At 43.1% G+C, this 26,706-nt stretch overlaps 2 protein-coding genes across 6 annotated transcripts; one reads left to right on the top strand and one right to left on the bottom strand.

Moving 5' to 3' along the window:
* Positions 1 to 834: 834 nt before the first annotated feature.
* HSDL2 (hydroxysteroid dehydrogenase like 2) lies at positions 835 to 17,222 on the bottom strand. Its single transcript, XM_063422611.1, has 11 exons — positions 17,102 to 17,222; positions 14,165 to 14,328; positions 13,652 to 13,750; positions 13,405 to 13,519; positions 9,291 to 9,394; positions 8,233 to 8,331; positions 4,357 to 4,551; positions 3,736 to 3,807; positions 2,199 to 2,387; positions 1,611 to 1,739; positions 835 to 1,156 (listed from the first exon to the last, which is right to left on the bottom strand). The coding sequence occupies exons 1-11, from the start codon at positions 17,116 to 17,118 to the stop codon at positions 1,044 to 1,046; spliced, it is 1,296 nt and encodes a 431-aa protein (XP_063278681.1). The 5' UTR covers positions 17,119 to 17,222; the 3' UTR covers positions 835 to 1,043.
* A 59-nt stretch (positions 17,223 to 17,281) lies between these two features.
* LOC134564363 (hydroxysteroid dehydrogenase-like protein 2) lies at positions 17,282 to 26,706 on the top strand. Of its 5 annotated transcripts, XR_010083533.1 has the most exons (4): positions 17,282 to 18,132; positions 18,258 to 18,400; positions 19,191 to 22,234; positions 22,694 to 23,157. XR_010083533.1 is itself a non-coding variant. In XM_063423173.1 (3 exons), the coding sequence occupies exons 1-3, from the start codon at positions 22,180 to 22,182 to the stop codon at positions 24,742 to 24,744; spliced, it is 243 nt and encodes an 80-aa protein (XP_063279243.1). In that variant the 5' UTR covers positions 22,026 to 22,179; the 3' UTR covers positions 24,745 to 26,706. The 5 variants fall into 5 exon arrangements, 1 of the variants encoding a protein (XP_063279243.1); XR_010083535.1 differs by having other exon boundaries at positions 18,280 to 22,234; XR_010083534.1 differs by having other exon boundaries at positions 18,221 to 22,234.

Raw genomic sequence — 26,706 nt, 5'->3', positions numbered from 1 at the left:
GCAGGGAGGTTGGACCACATGACCCATGTGGTCCCTTCCAAACTGACCCATTCCGTAATTCTGTGAACTGTGATGAAAGCAATACAGATGTGACTGTCTCAATGCAGGTCACAAGCAATTTTAAACAAGCACAAGCTTTAAAAAGTTGTAAACTTTTGGACTTCTAAGTTAATTAAGAAATAAATCCTAAGTCTTGCAACCTTCTCAGCTTGCTCAGAAGAGTGAAGGATCCAGATTCTGGACAGTTTTTTTGGCCATCGGGATTTAATATTCTAAGGGGTTGGTCCATCTGGCTTTGCAGATGCTGTCACATGAAGTTGCAGCCCATGCGTGCACTTGGGCAGTTACAAAGTCGAGGCACACATCATTTACTAGTGAGCTTAAATCTTTTCCAGCCAAATGGAAGGAAGGGGAAACAACTGGCTGCAAGGATGTAGGAGGTAGGGGAAGAGAGAGAGCACATGAGCATGCACGTGTGTGAGTGCACCACTGCATAAGAAAACCTGCTCATCATTCGGTATAGCTGTGCAGCCTCAGTGCAATACAGAGGTATGAGAACGTGTAGGTAATAAATTCATGAAAGAAAAGAAAAATTTAAGATATTAATTTACCATATGTAATTAAAGCTCTCTTAAACTGACTACATTACTTCTACTTCTAAGCCAGCTTAGTAAATTTGGCATAGCACTACTAGCACGATCTTCAGGGTGACATTTCTCTATCCACCTTTTCCATGGGATATGTGCACAATCAACTATGTGGGAAAAACTTACTTTAGACGTCCTACATTGACCCAGAGGAGAAGAAATAAAGAAAACACCTGGAACCTAAGTGTATTCTTGAGAAGGAATTAGTTTAATCATGGATGTCTTCTTAATCAGAGTGAGTTACTTCGTCTTCTTAATCAGAGTGAGTTACTTCTATAAAAATCTCATATTTTATGAATGTTTCTTATACTGCATTAGAAAAACAAGGACTAAAAATTTAAAACAAGATTGCAGTTATATATGAAAGGCCACTGTTGTGCAAGTATGGGCTTCCCCTCACAGTTTAGAAGTAAGCTGTGAAAGCATCTTCTCAAGCTTTAGTGCTAATGCCATGTTTCCTTTAATCCTTAATTTTCCAGACATGAAGGCCAGAGTTGGCTTTAATTTACCTAAAAAAAAGAAACAGGACAATCAGAATATCAAAGGAATTGAAAAAACCCTTTGCAGATGATAACACAATGCCCCCACAGTGAAAACTTAGCATCTATATTGCTACCAAGTCCTCCTGGTAAAAGCAATGCACATTTAGGAAACACTCAGATGTGCTCAGACATGCGCAGAGCACAAGTCCAACACATTGACAGGATTCTTTCTGAAGATGCACTGGCTGCTCAAGTGTCACTACCTGGTTAATGAGAGCAGTGGAACCTTTTGCACTCTTGCTGTTCACAGGACACAGGAGCGCAGAAAAATCCAAGCACTCCTTGCCTGCACTTTCCCTTGAGCCACACAAAGCTCCTCCAGTCCCAGGTCAGCAAGCGAGAGGCCACTCTACGCCCCCGTCTGCAGAGGCTTTTCTGGGCCCGGCACCCGCGTCCCTTGACAAAGGCCTTTGTCCCTCACCTGTGAACATTTTCACAAAGTCGGCGCTCGACATGCTCATAACCACATCAGCTGCCACGGGAGGCTTTCCGAAGCCAGCGCTCCCACCCTCGGTCTTCAGGTCAATGTACCAAGTGCCTCCACCATCACCTGCACGGAGAGTGAAGCGAGGTGAGAAGGCAGCAGAGAGTGCCGCGCCCTCCCTCTCCGCTGCCCCCGCCCGACGGCCGCAGCCGTGCGCGCTGGCGGCGGGCCCGTGGCGCTCCGCACGCCGCGGATGCTGTGCCGGCGGCACCGCCTGTCCCCCGGGACGGCCCCAGCGCCCCGTGCTGGGCCACGGCAGGAGAGCCCCGAGGCGGCTTCGCCCCCGCAGCTGCCGGCAGCGGGCGCCTCTCCGCGCCCCGGGAGCGCCCCGCCCGTGGCCGCAGCAGCGGCTCCTGCGGCACCAGGGCCGGCAGCTGCCAGCGCCTGCTCAGGCGGGCCCGGAGCAGCAGCGGCACACAGAGAGGAAGGGCAGCCGGCCTGCTTCGGGAGCGCCTTCCAAAGGGGCTCTGGCTGGAAACACTCGGTGCCGCTTGCCAGGCAAGGCTGCACGAGCCACGCTCTTACCAGAGAGCTCAAACTGGAAGACACCCTGAGTGCTTCTCACATACTCTTCAGTCATTGCCCCCTGAATAACTCGGAAAGTCTCTGCGACAGGACCAGATGGCTCGGCTGCAGCAGAGCCTCTCTTAACCTTGGCTCCATCTGCTCCTTCCTCCTGGGATCCACTCAATTTCTTCTCCTCTTGGGCAGCACCTATGAGAAAGATTATTTTTCTGTTTCAAATGCAAACCACTTTAAAAATGAATGTAGAAATATAAACAGAGAACTCCATTTGAAAAGATTTAATCTTCAATGTAGGATAAATTATTATTTTACCATTTCAGTATTAACACTGATAAAGGATGCTTTGTCCACCCAGGAATCTCAATAGGTGTACATCGCTAAATGTAATTCTGCAATAAATTCCAATTCCTGATAGATCAAAAGAAAAGTGAAAATAAAACCACAGTAAAATTCTAATTCTGACGATTTACTGTTCATTACTGATGCTCACACAACAGTTTTCTAATGTAATCCATACACTGCTCCTGACAACATTAAAAAGAAAAAATCAATGGCTTTAATAGCCATCACTTTCATCCCAAAATACTTCTGTCTTGTCTATCTTGAAAGAACATGCATATTTTCATAAATTCTTCTGCAAAGGTTTCTAAGGTGGAAATCAACCTACTGCTTTGATCAATGGTTTACTTCACCACCATGAACAAGCACATTTAACAATAAAGGAAAGCTTTTGCAATTTACAAAGCCAATCGAGTTGAACAGGCCCTTAAAACGCTGTTGAAAGTCTCTCAGGTGGCTTCAGCATCAAAAATTACTTAGGTCTGTTCTGTGAGTCCCTACAAAATAACCTGCACTGGGAGCCCAAGGAACGAACATCACCTGTCCCTGGCAGAACAGTCCTAGTGTGACTGCTCAAGGAGTATATCCAACAGAAAGAAACACTCCCTCGTTTGCCTCCTCTGCCCTGGCCTTATCCCTATTTTGACACTCCTATAAAACCAGTTCAGCATTCTTAGTTGCCCTTCAACTTGACACACAACTATTCTGAACAAGTAAAAGCAACACTTTTCTAAAAAAAACCCAAAACGTTTCATCCAAGAGTTATTTTAATTGTGTAAATTGTGCACATTTCATGTAAGAAGCCATGGAGGGTTTATGTCATATTCTTTTGTATAGATGAGCAAGACAAAGGATATATTCCTGCAAAATATGCTGTTTGTAGTCTAATTTCTTCTCCCAGCAATACCTACCTGTGACCTCCCTACTACCACAATTTAGATGACTAAAAAAGAATTCTTCAAAGTAATGCACTGACTTTACACCATGAAAGTTCTGCAGGAGGTGTGATTTTTTTCTCAGTTTAACTACAGAGTCACTTCCATAAATCTTACTCTCCAAATGAGAAAAGGGGTTTTGCTAAAAAACTTGAGTGGAGTCCAAATTCATAGTGGAAAAAAGAAAAACTGAGGGCATTCAGTATTGTGAAATGAAATTAATTATGGAAATTATGGACTTGTACACACAGTGTTTTCCCTACCAGATCTTTCTTGCTTCATAGCTGTAGTGTCAATTTCAACATCTAAGAAGAAGTCAGGCATCAGAGGGTGACCTAAGAGGGAGGAAAAATAATGTAATGTTTAATTGTAGTTAGGTAATAATAATGTAATAATAAATCCACGTAAATTTGATTTACACAGTAGGAATCCATTTCATTTGAAACTACAGTCAAGTAGTACTGTATCTCAGTTTATAAATTTAAAGGAAATTTAAAGGAAAAACACACCATGAAATAAGATGGTTAGAGTTTAGTTCATTTAAAATCTGACCTAGAAGGCTTCTAAGGTTGCAATGGTGAACGTCAGAGAAGAAAAACATAAAAATCTATCTTGTGAGCTGTTAAATAGTAATATATACAATCTAAAGTGCAGGTATTATTTTCATTATAGAATTTCTTAATTTAATTTAATAGGCATTTAAATATTTAACTCTTGGTAGATCCATACGGGTTTTCCAGTAAGGCATGTTCTCAAAGCTGAGGCAAAGCAACATTTTTTATAAACTAATTTAAGAACCCTGGGAAACAAAACTGTATTAATATTCTCCATATATCCTTCCCTCCTTCTTGAACTTATTTCTCACCTTTAAAGATCTCTTTTACCTGGTGCAATTGCATAAACATCAAAATCCTTAACTCCTTCTTCTCTCAGCAGAACTTCATCAATAATGAAGTTGCCAGTGAAAGTTTTTGGTTTTGTCAAAATGCAATATGCAGCATCTGCCAGGATGTCTGTTTTCCTGCACTGTTTTTCTATTCCAGCTCCTCCCAGCATATCCATAGCAGCTGTATGTATGGCTAGAAAGTTTGGACGGTAAGAAAACAAAGCTTTACCACTGATGACATGGAATTTTCATTTCTTTCACAAGTAAACAAGCTTTATTTTCCTTTCATGAAAAAGGAAACTCTAGGAAGACAGAAGCTGTGAAATACTATCAACCAACAAATAATTCTTTACAAGCAACAGTAAAAATCCATGAAACTATTGGAGAATCAAAAAGGTCAGAACATTTTATGACATTCACATCCCTCTGTGTATTTATCAGCCCACCAATTTTCCACCAGTTGCTCAGGACATGGAAAACTAGCAGGACAACAGTTTTCCTCAAAGTAAATGTACGACACACAAGTTATAAAGAGGAATTAGCTTTGGTGATTATCACACTGAAAGTCTTGAAGCTTACTTTTAGTCTCTTGCTAAGGTGTTTCTCCTAACTTAATGAAAACCAAATAACAAAACCTCACATTACTTGTTCAGTATTTCATAGAAAGGTTGTCTTAGACGTAAAAATAAAATCCACATCTCCCAGATGTGGAGAACTCCAGCATCTTATTACCAACATTCCTTCATGTGTTTAAAGAATCAGAATTAATGAACTGATCCTGGCATGCATACTAACACTGAGGGTAAACACATTTGTATGAGATGACAGTAGGCTTTTAAATTAGGAACTTTGCAATTGTATTTGAGATACCCTAGAAGTCTGTAACACTACCTCTCTGGATGATCACAACAAAGAAGTTAACTTTCTCACTTCTGGAAGTTAAACCTTTCAAAAGCATTTTTTTTTGTACTGGAGAATTCACACACTATGATCTTCTTTCATACTGGATGTCACATCATTTTTCATGGAAGAATCACTGAATGAGCAGGCATTTTATTTTTATTCTGCAAATAAAAAGCTCTGCTTGTATACCTTTGATTTTATAAAAAGCTTAATTCCTTTTTATGATTTCTTTGCAGCATCTCACATAGAGAAATATTTATTTTATAAAGCACTTATTGGAATATATATTGTTTTCATCTGTAAATTGAATCTTCCTGTACTTCCAAGCCTCATGTTCCACAGGATCCTGTGGGGAACAAGTATTAGCTGCACCCTGTAACCAGTAGCAGCTCCCAGAGTGTTCTTCTCTTACTTTAGCAGGTATGGGTATGTTACCAAGAACATAGTGGAAATGTAATGCTCAAGAGAAAGATACAACTATATTTGCTTTGGGTTTCCCACTTCCCCACATTAAGAATGTCAGATTTTATGCAAGTTTTATTAATACCATCATAAACATTTTTTAACTCCAGACCACATCTGAGACACAGGTACTACTACTGATACTTGGAATGCTGCAGCATAAGCCAAAACTAGGAAGAAATCATGTATTCAAACTATGCAACATAAGACAATGTAATTTCTGCTTATAAAGTTGGCTGCTCCCCCTGAAAAAATTTCCATTGTGAAGGGGTGGAGATACTCTCACAGGTTCACTTTTTCCTTGCCGTGAAAAAACAAAGGAGGTCAAATTATTCAGATGGGTGGGGGAGAACAACCACGTTTCAAAATAAATACCTAGTATAATCAGCTAGTCTCTGCAGAAAAAAAAATCTTTAGCTTTTAACAGGACCCATAAAACCACTGATTCATTTCCACAATACTAGTGGATGATTTTTCCAGCACATCCAGAATAAGAAAGCTGTGGAGGATCCACATAATGTGTCTATGCAGCAAATCTATATGTGCTCTTATAAAACACAGGTGCTCTTGTAACACCCTTTTCATGAAAAAATAAATCAAATTGGTTGTCTGCAGTTTCATACCATGTCTTTCTATCTGAATGAGATACCCTTTACTATCCCTAACTCTCATAGGCAATAGATATTGTTAAATCAGTTAGTGACCAAAAACCAGACTGTGGTAGGTAAAAGGTCACCTCCGTTAATGAGAAACCAAGTTACTCCCACCTACTGAATTCTGAGGAGATATTTGGCTATTTAGCAGTGACATTTTAAAGACATGACAGAGGGGATGGGTGGGACCCAGAGAGCTGAAGACAAAGAATCAGCTTTCATGGTTCTACTCCACTGAAAATTTTTAGAGGTTTTCTTGGGGCACCCAAGAAGCAAGTATGTGGAAACAAGTGCACATTTCTTTTAACTGCCTCAGAAATTTAAAAAACCAAACCAAACCAAAAAAACCACACACACACACAAAAAAACCAAAACAAAAACCAAACCAAACCAAACCAAACAAACAAAAAAAAAAAACAAACAAAAAAAACCCCAAAAAACCTCAACCCCCCCCCCCCCCCACACACACACAAAATAAAACCACACACTTGAAACCTGAAAGGTGAACTTTGTCTCTACCACAAGGCAATCCATATTCTTAAGTTATGCATGTAGTTACCTTCAGTACATCATAGATGAAGACCTTATTGTCTTCAAAATAGAACAGGTTTTGTGATAATTATCATGAATGATACAATTGTAATTTTAAAAGTCAATCCCTTACCAAAATATTTCTGTGGTAGAACTCACAGAGTGAGCAGGACTACGAGGCATCCATTTACTGGAAGCATTTAAGATGCAAGCATCCAGATCAATGAAAAAGGACCAAGTCTGTCAGACACACCAACCCAACTATTCAACTGACGATCACCTACTGTACTCAAGCTGAAAAATTTGGCTGTTAGTTTTCCTCACATTTCTCACTTCAGAGAAAGTAGATCAGAGTGTTCCAGTTCCCACTAAAGGTTAAAAGGGGCTTGCAATTCCTAACAGGAAAACATTGAAAAGTGTCTGTGTACAAGCAGTTCTTAAACTGGACCACGATCCTCAGCAGAGCATCTTGGTTTATATTTTTATCTCCTCTTCCTTTTTCCCTCCTTGCACTCATTAAGGAATAATTACACTGTTGTAATGTTTCCTTACACAATGACTGGGCTTACACCACTAAAGTGCAGGATTACCCTCTGTCTGATATTGATTTTAACACCCAGTATAATTTCTGCCCATAGATATATTTGGGGAGTAGATGCTGGCGTCCTTGGCATACAGCTGGCCAAACCTCAAACAGCAGCCCTTATCCTCACTGACCCACACAAAACAAATTGAAGCTAATACAGGATGGGAGCATTGAGCTATTTTTCTTCCAGAGAGCTCTTTAATGTCTTGTAATTTGCAATCAGATGGTTCTGTGAACAATTCTTCACAGAACTGCACTGTGCCAAAACTTCAAGGAATAGGCCTTTTAAAAAATATTTCTGCATGTACAGAGGTATCTATCTTGCCAGTAAGCTCTCGCAGTTTAACAAGCAAGGAATTCTAAATAGTACTACATACACAGATGTTCAATACCCACTCATTAAAGCATACAATCATTTTTGTGATTCTGTCTAAACCAAAACACTGGGTGCATCAGAAAAAGCACAGGCAATCCAAACACTGCACACGTGCTGCAGCCAACTGAGTGGTTTCAAACTAGCTGAAGATGAGTTTAGATCAAAGTGCCAATAGTCTACTGAGAACTAGCAATGAAAACCAGAACCCATGGAGGATGAAAAAAAAAACAAACCACAAAAGAACTGTTCAGTGACTTGAATCTGTTCCAGAAGTCTTAAGTATATTCAGTGTCAAGTAAAACAAGCTTTAGCAGACAAAATACAGAAAGTCAGTATTTCAGTAATATAAAGAAAAGAAATTACCTGTTTTAGGCCATAAAGCATTGACAGCAACTTCTCCTCTAAATTCTTCTGCCATTCCCAAGACACACATGGACATTCCATACTTAGAAATGGTATAAGCTAAGACAAGAAGTGAAAAAAAAGTAAGATTACACTCTATATAAAATCTAATTTTAATTATGAAAGGAAAAGAAAACAGATAATTGGTTCACAGGGGAAAGTCAGATCTTTCAGAAAAAACAGTACTTTCCTAGAGTCAAAATCTCTCCCTTCTACCTGCCATCTCCATCAGATACAAACTGTACTCTGTCATCTTTTCACTGCAAACAAAATGAAAGCTACACATGTTCTGCCAAAAATAAAGCTGAAACCTAGCTGCATGGTGATTCTGTCATGCTTTTTATACACAGCACACTGAAAAGAGTGATCAATTTTTTTTAAATGTCTAAGGCATACTAGCTGTTAAGGACCAAACTAGTATCCTACAGACAAAAAATAGTGGGAGCAAAAAAAGCCTCTATCCTTGCTACCTATCTACTTTGAGAAGGGAAACTTTATTGGGGAAAGAACTGGAACTTGGCTGGAGTTTAAAATGACAAGTGCTCAAAAATGGAAAGTTTTTGCTACAGTTTTAAAATGAGCAACACTAACTTCAAAATAACATGGAGTTCTTTTTCCACTGCAAAATAATCACCATATTAAAAGACAACACTGAGCTTTATCCATAGTAAAAAAAACATGAAGCTGAATCAGTAAGAAAATTAATTTTGGGTTTCAGCCTCTGATGCAGAAAATGTCCATAATCTAACAATCTAACATATCTAACATTCTCCATAGAAAAGCACAGGCTTACCCTGAAAACAAAAAGGATGGATGATGCCTTGAAACTTGCCCTACATCTTCCCACAAAACCATTTCTTGTAGGTCAGGCATAAACGTTTTGAGGAACTATTACTGCCAGTCTGTATACAGTGCTAAAGATACAAGGTCTGGCATTCTGCACTGGCACTACTGCACACTTCACCAGGTACTTACGAGTATCTCACAAAATAGCAACAAAGGCTCTGAATGCTACTCACCACAATGATTTTTGAACCACATGGGATTCATATTCATAGGTGGGCTAAGGTTCAGGATATGGGGATTCTTACTCTTCCTCAGATAGGGAAGGCATGCTTTAGACCTGAAAGATAGATTCAGACATCTCAGTCACTTCTTATTTCATGGAATATCAATAATTACATTAAAAAAAATACTAGTAGACCAGTATTTTCCCAACAGCCCAAGACAAAGGCTCTTCTCGCATCAAATATTTAACTGAAGTAAATAATGACAAAAAAATATCTGTCGCAGATCACTTATCTCAGGCCTAGCATTCATTCCTGTGAATTGGACCTCATTCTCCAATCAGTGCATCAGCTTTGAGTAACGCTAATTTTCCAGATACTCAGAAGCCATAATCTCCTTGTAATAGTTCTGTTAGGGGCAACAAAATGCTCTAATGCAACAATGAAAACTAACAGTGCAGAGCCTCATTTAGTCATAAAAATATTCTCTTCTGATCCCATACCTATTTCTTTTTTAAAATCATGTTGAAGAAATAATACAGCACAGCAGAATGCTATTACAAATATTCCAAAGAAAACTGAGAACCTAATCTCATCTAAGAGAATTCTACCTTAAATTTAAACATCTCTGTTTAAAGTTCACAGTCTGGAGGGAAATGGGTCAGGCAAGGAGCAAAGTCAGCGCCGCAAGCTTCAGAAGAGCAAAATTCCAGTTCTTCATGGAGTTAATCAATAGGAATCCTTGCAACACTGCCCTCGGAAACAAGGGAGCAGAACAGAACTGGCAGACAGACTTTAAGGACACCTTCCATAGAGCACAAGAGCTAGTGATTCAATGGCACAGAAATTGGCAAGGAAGGCAACAGACTGGCATGGATGAGTACAAGAACAGCTGGTCAGACTAAAGGACAAGAAACAAATGCATAGCCAGTGGAGAAGTATCCTAGGAAGAATATACAGGCACAGACTTGTGCAGGTTTGGGTTGAGGAAAGCCAAAGTGAAGCTGAACTTTACAAGAGAAACAAAGAATAACGAGAAGGGCTTCTCCAGATTTGTCAGTCAGAAAAGGAAAGCAAAGAAAGTGTGTATACACATACACTCCAGGATAAGCAAGGCTGGAAAACTGGTAACAACTGATGAGGACTCAACAACTTTTCTGCCTCAGTCTTCAATGGCAACTTCTCTTCCCACACCTCTTATGTGGATGGACAGCAGGACAGGGATTGGGGGAGCAAAGTGCTTCCCACTTTAAGTGAAGATCAGGTTTCTGACCATCTGAGGAGCCTGAACATACACAAGTCAATGAGGCCTGATGACATGCATCTCACAGACCTGACAGAATAGGTTGATGTAGTTGCCAAGCCACTCTGCATATTTGAAAAACTGTGGAATCAGGTGAAGACCCAGGTGTCTGGAAAAGGGGAAACAGCAATGTTTAAAAAGGGTGGACAGGAGAACCCTGGGAACTACCAACCTGTAAGCCTCATGTCCATGCCTGGGAAGATCATGGAACAAATCCTCCTAGAATCAGGAGGTGATCCTAGAACTGAGAGGTGATTTGGCACAGTCAGATGGTCTTCACCAAGGACAAGTCCTCTTTGATCAACCAAATGGCTTTCCATGATGGAAGGACTACACCAGTGGACAAGGGAGCACTACAGGTGTCATTTAGTCTGTGTATCTTTAGAGAAGGTTCCTCGTAACATCCTTCAATCTAAGTTGGGGAGAGAAGATTTGATGGGCAGACTGTTCAGTGGATAAGGAATTGGTCGAACAGTGGTATCCACAGGGTAGTGGTGAATGGCTCAGAGTTCCGATGGACATCAGTGACAAGTGGTGTCCCTCACAGGTTGGTACTGGGACCAGTGTTATTCCATGTCTCCATCAATGACACAGTTAAAGGAATCATCAAATGCACCCTCAGAAAATTTGCACATGATCCCAACTGAGTGGTGCTGTTGACACATCTGAAGGTCAGAATGCCATCCAGAGGGAGCTAGACAAGTTTGAGAAGTGAACCCATGGGAATCTCATGAGGTTTAACAAAACCAAGAACAAGGTGCTGCACCTGGGTCAGGGCACTCCCAGTATCAGCATAGGCTGGGGGATGAACAGATGGATTGAGAGCAGCCTGTGAGAAGAACTGGGGGCTCTGGTGGATGAGAGGCTGGACATGACCCAGCCATGAGCACTCACAGCCCAGAAAGCCAAAGGTGTCCTGGGCTGCACCCAAAGCAGGGTGGGCAGCAGGGGAGGGAGGGGATTCTGCCCCTCTGCTCTGGGGAGACCCCACCTGGAACCCTGCATCCAGCCCTGGGGTCCCAGCACAGGAAGGACATTGGACTTCTGAGATAACTCCAAACAAGGTCACCAAGTTGATTAGAGGAATGGAACAGCTCTCCTGCAAGGACAGGCTGAGAGTTATTCTGCCTGGAGAAAAGCAAGTTCTGGAATCATCTTTCTGCAGCCTTCCAGTACCTAAAGGGGCTACAAGAAGGTGGGAGAGGGACTTTCCACAGGGCATGGATTAAGAGAACAAGGGGGCATGGCTTTAAATTGACAGAGGGTGGGTTGAGATTAGATATTAGGAAGAAATTCTTTACTCTGACAGCGTTAAGGTACTGGAACCGGTTGCGTAAGAAATTGCAGATTCTCCAGCCACTGAAGTGTTCAAAGCCAGGCTGGATGGGCTCTGAGCAACCTGGTCTATGGGAGATGTCTCTGCCTGTGGTGGAAGTAGACAATGTTTTAAGGTCTCTTCCAGCCCAATCCATTCCATGATTCAATAATTCCATGATTCCATGTCAACAGGTGTACTCGGTAAGATGGGGCATCTGCCCTAGCACCACCTCTACATGGGCAAAAACTCTGCACCTTTTTTTTAAACTATTGTCATTTTCTGAACATTAAACTGAAAGTAGGTTTCTACAAATTACAATCAGAATCAACATACAAAGCAAGGAGAAGAAAGGACAAAAATGCTTCATTAGGTTTTCTCAACTGAGAATTACAAAAGCAGTGACAAAGACCATTCCCTTGAGAGGCATTGATTTTTCTTATGCTCTTCTATTTGCAGCACTCAGAACCTGATTTTTAATTTTTTCAAGGCAGAACAGGACCAAAAATACACTTTAAGAATTCCCCATTTATTTGGAATAACTAGATGTAACATCAAGAAAATCACTGTTGCTATTGGGTGGTGAGGCAAGACAGAACTTGCCACAACAATACATTTGAATCCATTCAGCAATTTATAAAGAGCTGGCAACCAGACTGATCTGTGAAAAGGAGAACGACAATCAATCTATTCTACATTGGAGGACTGGACTAGATGACCTTTAAAGGCACCTTGTAAACCAAACCATTCTATGATTCTCTGGTAATACTTTGATAAAAAACTTTCTGATCGCACCATGCAATATCTGAATTTAGAGACTCTCCATCATCCTACAGGCTTCTTCATAAACCCTATGAAAATCAAAGTCTTCATTTTAAGATAGTGCTTTAAATGACATCCTGTAAATGTAACAATGATTCAACCTGCTAAACCCACCTCCAAAAATGTGCAAAATAAGGACCCTGGGAACTGTGAAATCAAACCTTGGTATGTTCATTTAAATAAAAAATAGAATTTATAAGCTGAAAGTAGGTGGAGAACACTTTAGATCATTAAGTTACATCTTTAACATTTCCCTTTCAAGTATGGTGAGTTATACAATGTTTCTAAAGATGAGAAAGAAACTTACAAAAACTGAGAAGTAAGATACTGACTTGTTGTATGCAAAAATCTAGTCGTTTTGCTTGAAAGAGCAATCAGCATTTAACAAAGCCAAGCTGGAGCTTCATTTGAAACAAATTACTTTTTTTTTCTTACATGCATGGAGGGGCTTGCAAACATTTAACAACTGCAGTAATAAGGTTTCTGTTTACTCCAACTTGCAAATAATTCTTGGAAATATTCATTCAAATCAGTTGACCAACAACGAAGCAATTTCCTGTGAGCATGTGCAGAGTATATGCACTCAAATTCTAGGGCAGCAAGACAGCCACGGAATTTCTTAGAAAAGCTGAAATAACATCATACATTCTGTTAAAATTGCTTTGCTTCCTTTTCTCAGCACTTACGTTAGATAGGTTCCTCGTACATTGACATCCATCATAAGATTGACCTTCTTCGTTGCTGTTTCCAAAGTGCCCGTCAAAGAGATGGCGCTTGCATTATTCACCAAAATATCAATCCCTGGTTTTAAAGTAAGCCATTTCACATTAGCATTTAAAGAAAAAAAGCATGACTAAGGCAGGTGGTTCTTTCTTCTTTTTGTTTGAATAATCTGGCCTGTTAATGCCTGCCTTCCCCCATGCCTCACCTTACCTCCAAAAGTCTTCACAGCTTTCTCCACGGCATTAATGATTTGCTGCTCTTCCCTCACATTAACAATGCATGGCAAAGCCTTTCCTCCAGCTGCTTCAACTGCACAATTAAAAAATTAAATATTTAAAAATTTGCTCTCAGATGGGTCAGTAATATGAACCTTCTGAGAATCTCTCAGGCAATCACATGCTTCAAGATGGCATGGAAAATCACACTCTCAAATTGTGACCTTTTAACACATTGTATGAGGAACAGGGAAGCCAAACCCAAATCTTAACACTGCAAATGTTTGTTTCATACATCTCAAGTAGCATAGCATTTTTACATTAATATACACACACCCATTACACTTCACTACAGCAACCTTGCAGCATTCTTGTGAGGCAAGAGAAGCACTAAGCTTATTTTAGTAAAGGTGAACTGGAACTAAGAGTCTATTCATTTTACCACTCAGGTACGGTAATCAAGTGAAGGTATACGCCCAGCCCAGCACCTTCATTTGTTACAACTTACTTTCTTTTGCAGCAGTGTAGATAGTCCCTGGAAGAGTAGGATGGGGCTCAGCTGTCTTGGCAGCTATCACAATGTTGGCACCATCCTTGGCAGCTTTCAAAGCAATGGCCTTGCCAATGCCCCGGCTCGCCCCTGTGATGAAGAGAGTGCATCCTGCCAATTTCCTAAAGGTGAAGGGGGAAGCGGACAGTAAAGAAGAGGAGAATAAAGCAGAAGCTGTTCATCATTTGACTTTTATCAGACTCTAAGGGCAAATGTAATTAGCGCAGTCTCCCAACCAGATAAATGTCTTCACCCTTTTATGAAGAAAACAGCCTGTGAAACACAAAAGGGACGGCTATAGCTACGGAAAAGTACCACTAATGTAAGAGCACACTCCAAGTTTGCAAACACCATAAAGTAAGTTATATAGGCCACCCAGTTATATTTCTCCCTTTCTGTAAAAAGACCCAACACACTGTTTTACAACAGAGCTGCTACGTTCTGCAACAATGGAAAAGGAGTGATCTGTAAAAACAAAATGCCAGTTTCCAACAAGACAATACACCTACACAGATCTCTGTAACCTATTAATCACAGTGCTCTAAACACAAAAACCTAATGTCTTCACGTGGTATAAAGTACCAAGTCTGGAACCACAATGCTATACGCAAATGCCAAAAGTTTTATTTTCAGAAATGGCAATTTTTCTCTTAAATCTACACTCAACAACTTCCCAGTAACTGTGTGCAGTCCAATGGGTCCTCTGAATAAACAGTTCAAATCAACTTAGAGAAACTAACAAATTTTAAAGCCTAAGAAGGATGTCTGGCTAACACAATACCACTGAATTTTTGAAAAGAGAAATATCAACTCCACAAATGTATTCAATGATAAAAACCTTTTAGACAACAGGTTTTCCATATGAAGGAATGTGTGTTTCAGTGTTTGGCATAAAGTTCACCTTGCTTCATGTAACACTGTAGCATAACCCAAGAGGTTCAGGTTTTTACCCTCCGTTGAAGAATTCATGTAAAATATGTGCAACAGTGACCTCACTTTTTGCTTGCATCACAAACATCACATCACAAATGTTAAAAAAGCCTACACTCTGAGCTTCCATTAATTTTCCTTTCAGACTGGGCCAAACTTAGTATTGTTTCTCCCCCTCTGGTTTCAGATGTGTTTTTTGACCCTCTAATCTGAGCACTTCCATCTCTTAAATGGTTTTTAGAAGGATGTTTGCTTTCCAAAGGCAGAAAATTGGAATGGGGCAGAAAGGGGGAGATGCCTCTTCCCCTGAAGACACAAGGCTAGGCATCTACAGGATCTCAGAAAGTCAATCCTGACCTGAAGGTGCCATTTCAAACAGCTTTTTATCTGCATATTATTTTTTAAAGAGTCTGAGAAAGGCACAGAAGGAAAAATATCTAAACAGAACAGTGAATCACAAAATACTACTGCATGAGTTCAGTCACATGCACAGTGCGAGAAGTTCAACTCTGGAATACATAGTCAAAGCGTAAAACTCAGTGAAGTAAGGCCAGAATCTAGTTTCTACCTTCTATCAACCAGTATGAGGTCAGCACAACTCACCTCAGTCATGGAAGGGGTAAATGGGGTCCAGCAGGAGGCAGTTCTGGAGGACAAAACAGGGGAGAAGCCCTGATAGGGCTTTGAGCCCTAGCTGGGGCTAGAGTGGTCTACTCAGGATGACAAGAAGGTGTATCAGGAGACTAGCAGGGCTATGCAGGGAACTTGTGACTCAGCTCCCAAGAAAAGTGTCATACAGGGAGTAGGTGCAAAGACAGGCCGCAAAGAAGGAATTAGAAACATTACCAGGGCACGTTGGGGTGGTGTCAGCAAAACCAAAGTTCACCTGCAGCAGAAGCTTGTGAAGGGCATCAAAAGCTCGGAGATTTCTGCTACACTGGTAGGAAAAGCAGGCCCTTTGCCTGCCAAAGCAGTGGGTGAATGCAAGTCTTTTAACACTGTCATACTATTTTTGCTTCATATTTAAGACATGATGCTATGATCTGGATGCATTTGCAACCTGACAGGTAAAAAATTGGTCAGGCTCAGAGATTGGTGGCTCAGAGGGTGGTGGTTAGTTAGTCATATTTGCAAGACTAAGGATTTATTTCTTAATTCACTTAGTAGACCAATGGTTTAAAGTTTATAAGGCATATCTGCCTTTCAAATTTCTTATGACCTGTACTGTGAAGGTCACATCTGCATCACTTCCATCAGAGTTGAATTCTGCTAACAAGACAGAAAAAATCAAATTCACATCTGTGTCCTACAGGCTTGAGAAACAGTAAGACTGGTTCCTTTCCCACCACAGATGACTACCAATAGAGACGTTCATGTCACATCCAGGACACTTTAAACAGCTTACACAGATGTTACAAATTTAATAATACTGTTCATAACACACAGGAACAAATAATAACTTAACTTCTCAGCTGCTAGCAGTGTTGGCCTCTGAAAAGCCAAAAGGCAGAAAACACCTCTAAATTAAGATCCTGTACTGAGGAGAAAATTTGACTGCCAGGTAAGACAGTACTAGAAGACTATAATACTATACAACAACAACAGCAATAACCATAATAACGAAAGTAGCAATAACAACAATAGTAGTAGTAATAATAAACAATTATACTTTAATATAAATGCCCCATATGAAATTACCGATACACGCCTAATTTACATTAAACTCCACCAATAACTGTTTCCCTTCCAAGAGGCACGGTTCAAGTCCCCCATACGACCCGAACTGCTCGTCCCGGGGCTCTGGTGCTGCCCGGGGCCCCTCGGCCGGCCCGGCCACGCAGGCCCGTGGGGACCCGAGTGTCCTCCGCTACAACCCCTCGCCCTCGGCCGGCTGCGAGTCCCGCACGCCTCGAGAGCCCCTGGGCGGCGGCGCAGCCCCGTCCCGGCGCGGCGGGGTCACCTTACCCGGTGTTGGGCAGCATGGCGGCGCGGCGAATGAGCCGGGGCAGGGCCGGGGCCGGGCCGGGCCGGGGCAGGGCCGCTCTGCTGCGCAGCCGCCGCGGCCGCTCGGGGCGGGGCCGGGGCGCAGCCGGGGCCGGGGCGCAGCCGGGGCCGGGGCGCAGCCGGGGCCGGGGCGCAGCCGGGGCCGGGGCGCAGCCGGGGCCGGGGCGCAGCCGGGGCCGGGGCGCAGCCGGGGCCGGGGCGCAGCCGGGGCCGGGGCTGCTCCCCGCGCTGGGCCCTGCCGCTCTGCTCGGGGACGGTGGGCATAGCGGCGTTGGCGCGCTCGGGGACTGCGAGCTAACCTGAGAGTGCAGAAAGACTTGCGTGGGCTGCAGGGTGGAACTAGAAGGCTTTCCGCATCCTTTCGTTTTGCTTTGGTCTTATGCCAATGGCACTCAAGTCACGGGAGGTTTGCCTCCATCCCGTCTTCTGGACAGCTGTGTCCAGGTCGGGGCTCCTCGGGACAAGAGAGGCAAGGAGCTACTGGAGTCAGCCGAGTGGAGGAGCACAAAGATGATTTGGGGCCTGGAGCATTTCTCTTGTGGGGGCGGACTGCGGACCTGGGCCTGTTCAGTCCAGAGATGACTGAGAGGAGCTCTCCTTAATGCATATAAATATCCCTAAGGTGGATGCCAACGCCGTGGTGCCAGTCTCTTTTCAGTGGTGTCCAGAAACAGAATAAGGAGCATAAACTAAACCACAAGAATTCCACTGAAACATGATGAAGAACTTCTTTAGGTGTGGCAGAGCACTGGAACAGGCTGCCAAGTGAGGCTGTGTCATCTGCTCCAGGTCACCATGGCTTGACGGGGTGGTTGGAGTAGATAATCTCCAAAGGCCCCTTCCACTTCTAATGACTCTGTGATTCCCTGTTTATCAGAAAGCCTGCAGTAGGATCCTCTGTCTTTCTTCACCTAGCTGCCATCCTCTCCCCTAGTACCTGTCCTTTTTCACAGTAACTGCACGGTCAACCCTCGCCTTCATGCCCCGCACAGGTAACTTTTCCTCCTCTTCCCTCTGCTGCCCAGTGACGACTGACCTCCTCCCATCCTTTCCATACTGACCACCTCTTATTGTGGTTAGGAAATCTTCCACCTTTGGCTTGGCTTTCCCCCTTCAGCTCACACAGAGATTCTGTGCAGCATCCTGAGAGGCCTTCAGATTTCACCGGGAACTGATGGCAGAAGGGGAAATCACCTAGAAGGTCTGAACCTGCTGGAGGAATTGGGACAGATGGTTTTACTGACTTCAACAGAAATGAAAGTGAGCCCTGAGCAGATGCAGTAGTCTGTGTGTTAATACAGTGGTGGTTGTTGGTTCACTTCACTGCAGTTCACAGTGTCACAGGGCTGCAGATCCAGCACGACTGAGGCATGAGCAGGCTAAAGGGGCCAAGGGCTGTGTGAACACTTTGCGACTGTATCATCTTCTGTACCACCTGCTTTCCCATGGTTGACATCCTGCACGGATGGAAATGGTAGTGCTTTACTAAGGTATTCCGTTATGCTTTTCCTTCATTCTCCCTGCAGCCACTCTGCCCTAATGACCAAGGCATGGCTTGACTGCCATAGCTGCATGCCCAGACCGTGAGCCTCATGCCTGTGGTGTCCTCCATGGAAGTGAGCCATCGTGTCTGTGTGTAGAGAGCTACCACTTTCAGCTGTGTTCACGAATACCTGCAGGAGAAAACCCTGGGCATCATGATTTAGCCATCTTCCCGTTGAGTGTTTGTTTGGTTTTGGTTGGTTTTTCTTGTTTGTTTGTTTGTTTTGTTTGTTTGTTTTTCTTCCATTATGTAATAAGGGAACTGGAGCTATGGGCTTTTTCTGTATCAGGAGGGTCAGTTTACCTCCTGGAAGGTTTTTTTTTTAGCATGAGGGGCAAAAAGCACTTGAACAGATGCTACAGAAGGTGGAAGGCTCGAGCACTGCGTTTCTGCGGTGTTGCCGGTGTCCGTGTGGTGGCCCCGCATCTCGCCCCCTCTCACTCTGGGTGCTGAGCAGGGGAGCACGGGTTTATCGTGGGCTGAGCACCCTTATATCTGTGCTTGCAGTCCTGTGCTCTGCTCTCTACGCTGCAGAAACCCCACGGTCCTGGCGACAGGCGGGAAGACACCCCCTGCTCTCCCAAATGCCCTTCCCTCCGATGCTGCAGCATTCACCCGGAGCTAGCTCCTGACGCAGCAACTACTCGCAGGAGAACGCGGAGCGCCCTGCTCTTTCAGGAACTTCTCCTTTCATGTCGGAGTTGTGCCCACCGGCCTTTCCACCTGCGCAGCCCCGCCGTGTCCCGCCGCAGCGCCGCCCGCCCGGCCGCCGCCGCTGCCCGAGCGCTCAGCGCGCTCCGCCAACGCCACCCCCCGCCCGCCGCGCCTCCGGGCCGGCCCGCGGCGGGGCGAGGCGGCCGCGGCCCACGCAGGGCACCGGGAAATGCAGCCCCGCGGGGGGAGGCGGCGAGCAAGGGCCCAGGGAGCAGTGTCAGCTGGGCCCTGAGTGTCCTGGAGACAGGGAGATGATCTTTCAGGCCAGCAGTCGGCTCTGGAAACACCGTGTGTCCTCCATGGGACAGACCCAACGTGGTTGCTGCCCTCCTTCAAGCCTCCCGTGTTTTTGAGTGACATTTCACATTTTATCATCACTCCTCTTAGAGCACTTCTTTTAATGAATGTGTATCCATATAAATATAGAAATAGGTAGAAAAAGGAAAATATTAAGGGAGTTAAACTAAGGAAAACTGCTTTTGCAAGATCACATGGCACACATGGGTCATAGTTCACTGGTATTCCCATCCCATGGTCTGCATGATATTGTTTCCCCATTCATTAACAAATGTGCACACTAGTGAATACAGCTGTTATTTCAACATACTAAGAAGATCTTTTTTAGCAGAAGAACCATTTTATTTAAAATACTTACTTTAAGCTCACTATTATTTGATTTGAATATTAAACAACATTTAGATATCTAATAACAAATGTTTAGGACACTCATGAGTATACTATTAGTAAAAGCAATTCCCAAATTTGGCAGAAAAAGTAAGAATTTATTAGAAATTAATAAGGCATGTGAAGAAGAGTTGAGGCGAATTTTTCTAAGTTTTGTTTTAATTTCTTATTAAATAATTACATAGTTGCATTAAATAATAATAATTAAATTGGCTGGAACTCTACAACTCATAACTTTTTTTTTTTAATTGCATACCAGCAAAGAACATTGCTTCTCAACTTCAAACTTTTTCCTCTTTGCAACTTTGAAAGGTTTCTACTTTTTATGGTAGCAGTGAAGATAGAAAGATGTAGTAGGAAAACCACTGTATATACAAGTTGATCAATTCTGGTGAATAATAATAATGGCGAATAATGAATACCCTCTGGATTTCAAACGGATTGGTTTTCTTTTTCTCTCAAGAATTTGGACTCCATTCAAGTTATTTGCCAAAACCCCTTTTCTGATTTGGAGGGTGAGATTTATGAACGTGGCTGCAGAGCCTCTGTACTTGAAGCTAGTGGAAGAATGTTACCTACCACAGGACTTTGAAACATTCTTGGTTTATAATCAGTGCCTTATTTTGAAGAATTCTTTTTTATAGTGGAGTTCACTGATAAATATTGCTGGAAAAATAAATCGAATGGAAAACAGCACATTTTTTGGGAGAACGTGGAGCACCATTTTCTTTCAGGAACTATCCCTTTAATGACTAGTCTTAATGACTCTGTGTGACCAGTCTTGCTAAATTATATTATAACCAGTCTGTCTTGCATCCTAGATGAAATTTGCATGGTTTACAGTCTCTTAGGTAAAATGCAGAAATGTTTGGGTTTTTTTTTTTAGAAAAGTGTTGCTTTTGCTTGTTCAGAATTGTTATGTGTCAAGTTGAAGGGCAACTAAGAATGCTGAACTGGTTTTATAGGAGTGTCAAAATAGGGATAAGGCCAGGGCAGAGGAGGCAAATGAGGGAGTGTTTCTTTCTGTTGGATATACTCCTTGAGCAGTCACACTAGGACTGTTCTGCCAGGGACAGGTGATGTTCGTTCCTTGGGCTCCCAGTGCAGGTTATTTTGTAGGGACTCACAGAACAGACCTAAGTAATTTTTGATGCTGAAGCCACCTGAGAGACTTTCAACAGCGTTTTAAGGGCCTGTTCAACTCGATTGGCTTTGTAAATTGCAAAAGCTTTCCTTTATTGTTAAATGTGTCATGTTCACTGTGGTAAAGTAAAACACTGATCAAGTTCATGTGTTTAAACAGAATTCTCTCTATTTTAAGTAGAATTCTCTGGATCTTTAAGCTTTCAGTCTTGAAGCAGAATGTCCCTGTCCCTTCCTTTGATCTCTGATCCAGATGGAAGTTGATGGTATCATTCTCCCCTTTAACCCTTCTTTTAAATGTAAAAAGATGCTATCAGGTGGGTTAAGCAGATGTTGCTCAGTGTTTATGGAAAGCTTTTGTATTTTATGACCTGCCTGGCAATTGTCTGAGAAGATGACATCTTCTTTGACACTCAGTATGAGGTTCTGCACGTCCTGAACTGAACTTTGCTTGAAACCGAGTAGGGGGCATCTCCCCAGACGACCACCAGGGACCACTAGAGACCCCCGAAGAGGCCTACGCAGGGGCAGTGCACACCAGTGACACATACTGCATAAGGTTGCACAAGTTAAGCAATTGAGCAGTAGTCGGGGAGTAACCACGGCAGGTTTATGTAGAATTCAATGTGTGAATTCTCTCACATTTTAATCCTTGGTAGGCTTGATTTGTGGAAAATCTCTACCTTGGATCTCGGGCCAAATAAACAATTTCTCCTTTCCAAACCCTTTGTCCGTGTTTAGACAGTTCTGAAAGTTGGCAACAAATGCAGTAAATTGATTTACAGTTCAGAAGCCTTTGCAGAAGAATTAATTTTTTGGAGGTGCTGCCCAAGAGGAGAAGAAATTGAGTGGATCCCAGGAGGAAGGAGCAGATGGAGCCAAGGTTAAGAGAGGCTCTGCTGCAGCCGAGCCATCTGGTCCTGTCGCAGAGACTTTCCGAGTTATTCAGGGGGCAATGACTGAAGAGTATGTGAGAAGCACTCAGGGTGTCTTCCAGTTTGAGCTCTCTGGTAAGAGCGTGGCTCGTGCAGCCTTGCCTGGCAAGCGGCACCGAGTGTTTCCAGCCAGAGCCCCTTTGGAAGGCGCTCCCGAAGCAGGCCGGCTGCCCTTCCTCTCTGTGTGCCGCTGCTGCTCCGGGCCCGCCTGAGCAGGCGCTGGCAGCTGCCGGCCCTGGTGCCGCAGGAGCCGCTGCTGCGGCCACGGGCGGGGCGCTCCCGGGGCGCGGAGAGGCGCCCGCTGCCGGCAGCTGCGGGGGCGAAGCCGCCTCGGGGCTCTCCTGCCGTGGCCCAGCACGGGGCGCTGGGGCCGTCCCGGGGGACAGGCGGTGCCGCCGGCACAGCATCCGCGGCGTGCGGAGCGCCACGGGCCCGCCGCCAGCGCGCACGGCTGCGGCCGTCGGGCGGGGGCAGCGGAGAGGGAGGGCGCGGCACTCTCTGCTGCCTTCTCACCTCGCTTCACTCTCCGTGCAGGTGATGGTGGAGGCACTTGGTACATTGACCTGAAGACCGAGGGTGGGAGCGCTGGCTTCGGAAAGCCTCCCGTGGCAGCTGATGTGGTTATGAGCATGTCGAGCGCCGACTTTGTGAAAATGTTCACAGGTGAGGGACAAAGGCCTTTGTCAAGGGACGCGGGTGCCGGGCCCAGAAAAGCCTCTGCAGACGGGGGCGTAGAGTGGCCTCTCGCTTGCTGACCTGGGACTGGAGGAGCTTTGTGTGGCTCAAGGGAAAGTGCAGGCAAGGAGTGCTTGGATTTTTCTGCGCTCCTGTGTCCTGTGAACAGCAAGAGTGCAAAAGGTTCCACTGCTCTCATTAACCAGGTAGTGACACTTGAGCAGCCAGTGCATCTTCAGAAAGAATCCTGTCAATGTGTTGGACTTGTGCTCTGCGCATGTCTGAGCACATCTGAGTGTTTCCTAAATGTGCATTGCTTTTACCAGGAGGACTTGGTATGAAAATAACCTGATTTGTTTCATCATCCCTAAGAGATTGGAGTCATATGGTGTTTCCTTAGTTAAATCAATCTTAATCTAATAATTTCATTAAGTAACAGATACAACTTCTGATGTAATTTCCTCCTCTTACAGAGTGTTTTCTTGTTCCAGAAGATGTATTTACTGGTTAAGTAGTGTTGGACAGGAGGCAATGTCAGAACTTTAATAATGTTAAATTGCTACCTTTCTTTGTAAGTGTGATTTCCGCAGATTTCATTATTCATAACAGCTCCATACCTTCTTTAACCTGCTTCAAAATGGAGTCAGAAGAGAACAGATTAATCAAGGGAAAAAAAAAAAGTTTTCCATTAAGTTCATCATAGTAATCAAGTCCTCAGGAATGTTTTTAACGATGGACTGGAAAAGTAAATTCTACTTCAATTAATCAGCCTCCTCCTTTATAGCAAAGTGCTTCAATATTGTGAAATATAGATGGATAATTTCTGCATACAGATATGCAGAAATACTTTGTTATATTCAGATATTCGAGTGTATGAGATTTAATCACAGATTCTGATTTAGTATTTTTACCATATGGATATAACTATGAAGTATATCCCAAAACAGAATTTCTAAGGCACACAAAAATCTTATCCTAGCAATATTATTGTTTCCTGTGAACAGCCTATATCCAGATCCTTTTAATTTTCTGATATTTTTTCATTTTAGATAAGCTAAAGCCATTTATGGCTTTCATGCCAGGAAATTCTAGTATTAAAGGTGATATGATGCTAATATTGAGTCTGGAAAAGATGCTGCTATAGATAAAATTTGAACACTATCAGAATACCAGTCTTTCTTGTGTAACTACAATGCTGTTCTAAAACACCAGTCCTCATTTTTTGTTGATCCAATATAAGATCAATAGATTTTATAATTGCTACAGAAGTCTCAATTCAGTTTGAATATAATACCCAACAGCAAACATAGCTTTTAAAAATAACTTGCTGTAAGGCTTAAAAGAACAGTTATGTCTCAAAATTCTGTTGTTTCAAGGACAGCTTTTTAATTTTTCACTTCTTTTTTTTTTTTTCTGATTGCAAACTGTCTTGTGTCATTGTGAGATGTAAACCTAACACAACCTTATTTCTTATAATGTTTTCTCATCTTTAAATTACCTGCTGTCTAAGGAGATATGAGTTCTTATCCCATGATTAGGGAATGCACAGCATGTTTCCAGTGTGCTGTAAGAGCTGAAGTCAGCACTAACTTTTCCTCTGACTGAGAGACAAACAGTGTTTTTCTGTCCTGTACTGGTTTTGCAAAGCTTGTATGAATTGGCCACCCCTATCAGATGTTATTTTAAAGGCTGATGGTTTTGAACTAGTGAAAAAGTCTGCTGTGCACTGTTAGGACAAGACCTACAATGGATGCTGTAGTAGAGGAATTATTGCATATATTTGCCTTCTGCAGAGGATTTTTACATGAGGTCACAAGTGTGTTTCTTTTTACTATATTGCTCACTTCACAGATTTTGAGGCCCATGAAAATGAAGTGACTAAAAAAACTGTGACTGTTCTGTCACTGTGAGTACCTGGAGAGAAAGGTACAGGTTCTTGGGAGGGATGATAAATGAAGAGAACAGCTCCAAGATGTACATAAGAGAGACACGATCTACAGGCTGCTGACTCTAGTGAGCAGGACTGATGGCTCATCGTACTGAGAAGGAAACGCGACCCTCGTGTGCTCAAGGGCTGTTTTGACCTCTTCCATCCGCGCAGCAGTTCCAGGTCCCCGCCGGAGTTCGACCGGCGGTGCCGGCAGAGGGAGCAGGCAGCACACCGGAGCGGGGCTGCTTGGCCACCCCGCGGCGCCCGGCGCTGCGGAGCCTGCTTACCTGCCGGTCTTGCAGCCCCTTACCTCCCTTCCCTCACTCCTGGTATAAAGTCCCTGATTTATAGAGCAGGAATGAGGAGGGTGCATACTTCCAGATGACAGAACACCAGGACTTGTATTTATTTGACCAACTGAAGTAATAGTGAAAGTAATGTTTTAGGGAGAGACTTGTTTTGGGAGAGCATTAGCTTGAATGCTTAAATTTAGACAAAAACTAAACCCAGAATCTTCATATGATGTCCATGTAATGTCCATGTAATCCATATAGTCTGTATAATAGAGTCTTGCTTAATCTTAGTTCTATGCAACATTCTGTCCTAAAATAAGATTGTGCTTTTTATAGCAAAGTCCAGCCCTAATTAACTAAATATAACTACCTCAAGCAATAATGCCTAGAGTCAGTATCTTTTACTGGGGTGGAGTGTAGCTCTGCTACCCACCATTTCAACCAGGATCTGAGACTTGGCCTGCTGTCTGGGGACAGTATCATCACATCTCTGGAGACACAGGATTTTATCAGTGGGGCCCACACATCAACTTGAAGTTACTGTAGGGGAAAAAGTATAGAAAGAGAAGGAGTGCCTGACAAGTGTCCAGCCAAGAAGTGAAGCAGTGTGGCCTCGAGAAGAGTCTTCTTTCCAGAGTCAGCAAGCAGTGAAGATGAGGAAAGTGACTACTATAATTATTGTTGCCAGGCTTTCTCCTCTGTCAGCTCTGCCCTTAGCATTAGGACCCAGCCAAGCTACCTCCTGGTTGTTCCTGTATATGATGCTGTCAGTGCTGACAGATCACATTTAAGCAGTCACAGGTGGTGTGTGTCAGTCACTCCACTTTGTGCATATTTATGGCTGGTAATGCTTGTGAGTTTTTTACATGATTATTATCTAGTTTTCTATTTGATAATTCTTGATCTTCCCATTAATACAAACTAAAGTTACAAAACAGATAGGAAACACAAGGGAAGAAATATGAGATTCTTGGAGTGTGAGCAATTGCTTTCTATGAGAATCTACTGAGATTTACAAGTGGAAGACCAAGGCAACAACATAGGAAGGAGAAGGACGAAACACTGACACAGCAGCTCATGTGGAAGGCTGCAGGGCTGCAAATGATAGCTGAGACCTGAAGGGTCCATAAAAGGCACTTGGCGTTGCAAAGGTGAAGTCACTTGTGCATGTCTGTGTGCAGCAGGTGATACGTCTGCCATTTGCTACTCAGTGCTAATGAAATTTAGGTTTAGGCAATGAAATTGTGATCACAAAGTTGGACTGGGAAGCCTACACATTAGAACCTAAAAACCATGGAGGGAAAAAAGTGTGCACACTCTTTTGGCATAGCATGGTTGAACTCAAGCTTTATGGTTACCTCACTAACAAGTGAAGCAAGAAAGGAGAAGTGGGTTCCATCAGATTTCTTAAATGTGAGCAGTGATTTTGAGCTTTTTTCCCTGTTCGTACTTTCCCCCACTGATAGCCACATGGCATGAGCAACAATTTTGAATGAAGACCTTTTTGTCAATGGTTAAAGTTTTAGCAGGGTAGGAAATATATTGGAATACCATTATTTTCAGTCATGATCTGTCATCACAACTTTGATTGTGAGTTTGTATGAGTTGTAGTATTGGGTGAACAAATAACAGAAACAGTGTGATGGATT

The sequence above is a fragment of the Prinia subflava genome, chromosome Z (assembly GCF_021018805.1).
Source record: "Prinia subflava isolate CZ2003 ecotype Zambia chromosome Z, Cam_Psub_1.2, whole genome shotgun sequence".
NCBI lineage: Eukaryota > Metazoa > Chordata > Aves > Passeriformes > Cisticolidae > Prinia > Prinia subflava.
This window is presented reverse-complemented; position numbering and strand designations above follow the sequence as displayed.

What these genes read in the sequence shown, in the direction of transcription:
- LOC134564363 (XM_063423173.1), top strand. Translation starts at nt 22,180, where the DNA reads ATGACTGAAGAGTATGTGAGAAGCACTCAGGGTGTCTTCCAGTTTGAG. An exon ending in CTTCCAGTTTGAGCTCTCTG is followed by an intron (nt 22,235 to 22,693) that starts GTAAGAGCGTGG and finishes CTCTCCGTGCAG; the next exon opens with GTGATGGTGGAGGCACTTGG. An exon ending in CTTTGTGAAAATGTTCACAG is followed by an intron (nt 22,823 to 24,685) that starts GTGAGGGACAAA and finishes CTCACTTCACAG; the next exon opens with ATTTTGAGGCCCATGAAAAT.
- HSDL2 (XM_063422611.1), bottom strand. An exon ending in GTGGTTCAAAAATCATTGTG is followed by an intron (nt 8,332 to 9,290) that starts GTGAGTAGCATT and finishes TTCTTGTCTTAG; the next exon opens with CTTATACCATTTCTAAGTAT. An exon ending in CTTTGTGAAAATGTTCACAG is followed by an intron (nt 1,157 to 1,610) that starts GTGAGGGACAAA and finishes TCTTTTTTTTAG; the next exon opens with GTAAATTAAAGCCAACTCTG.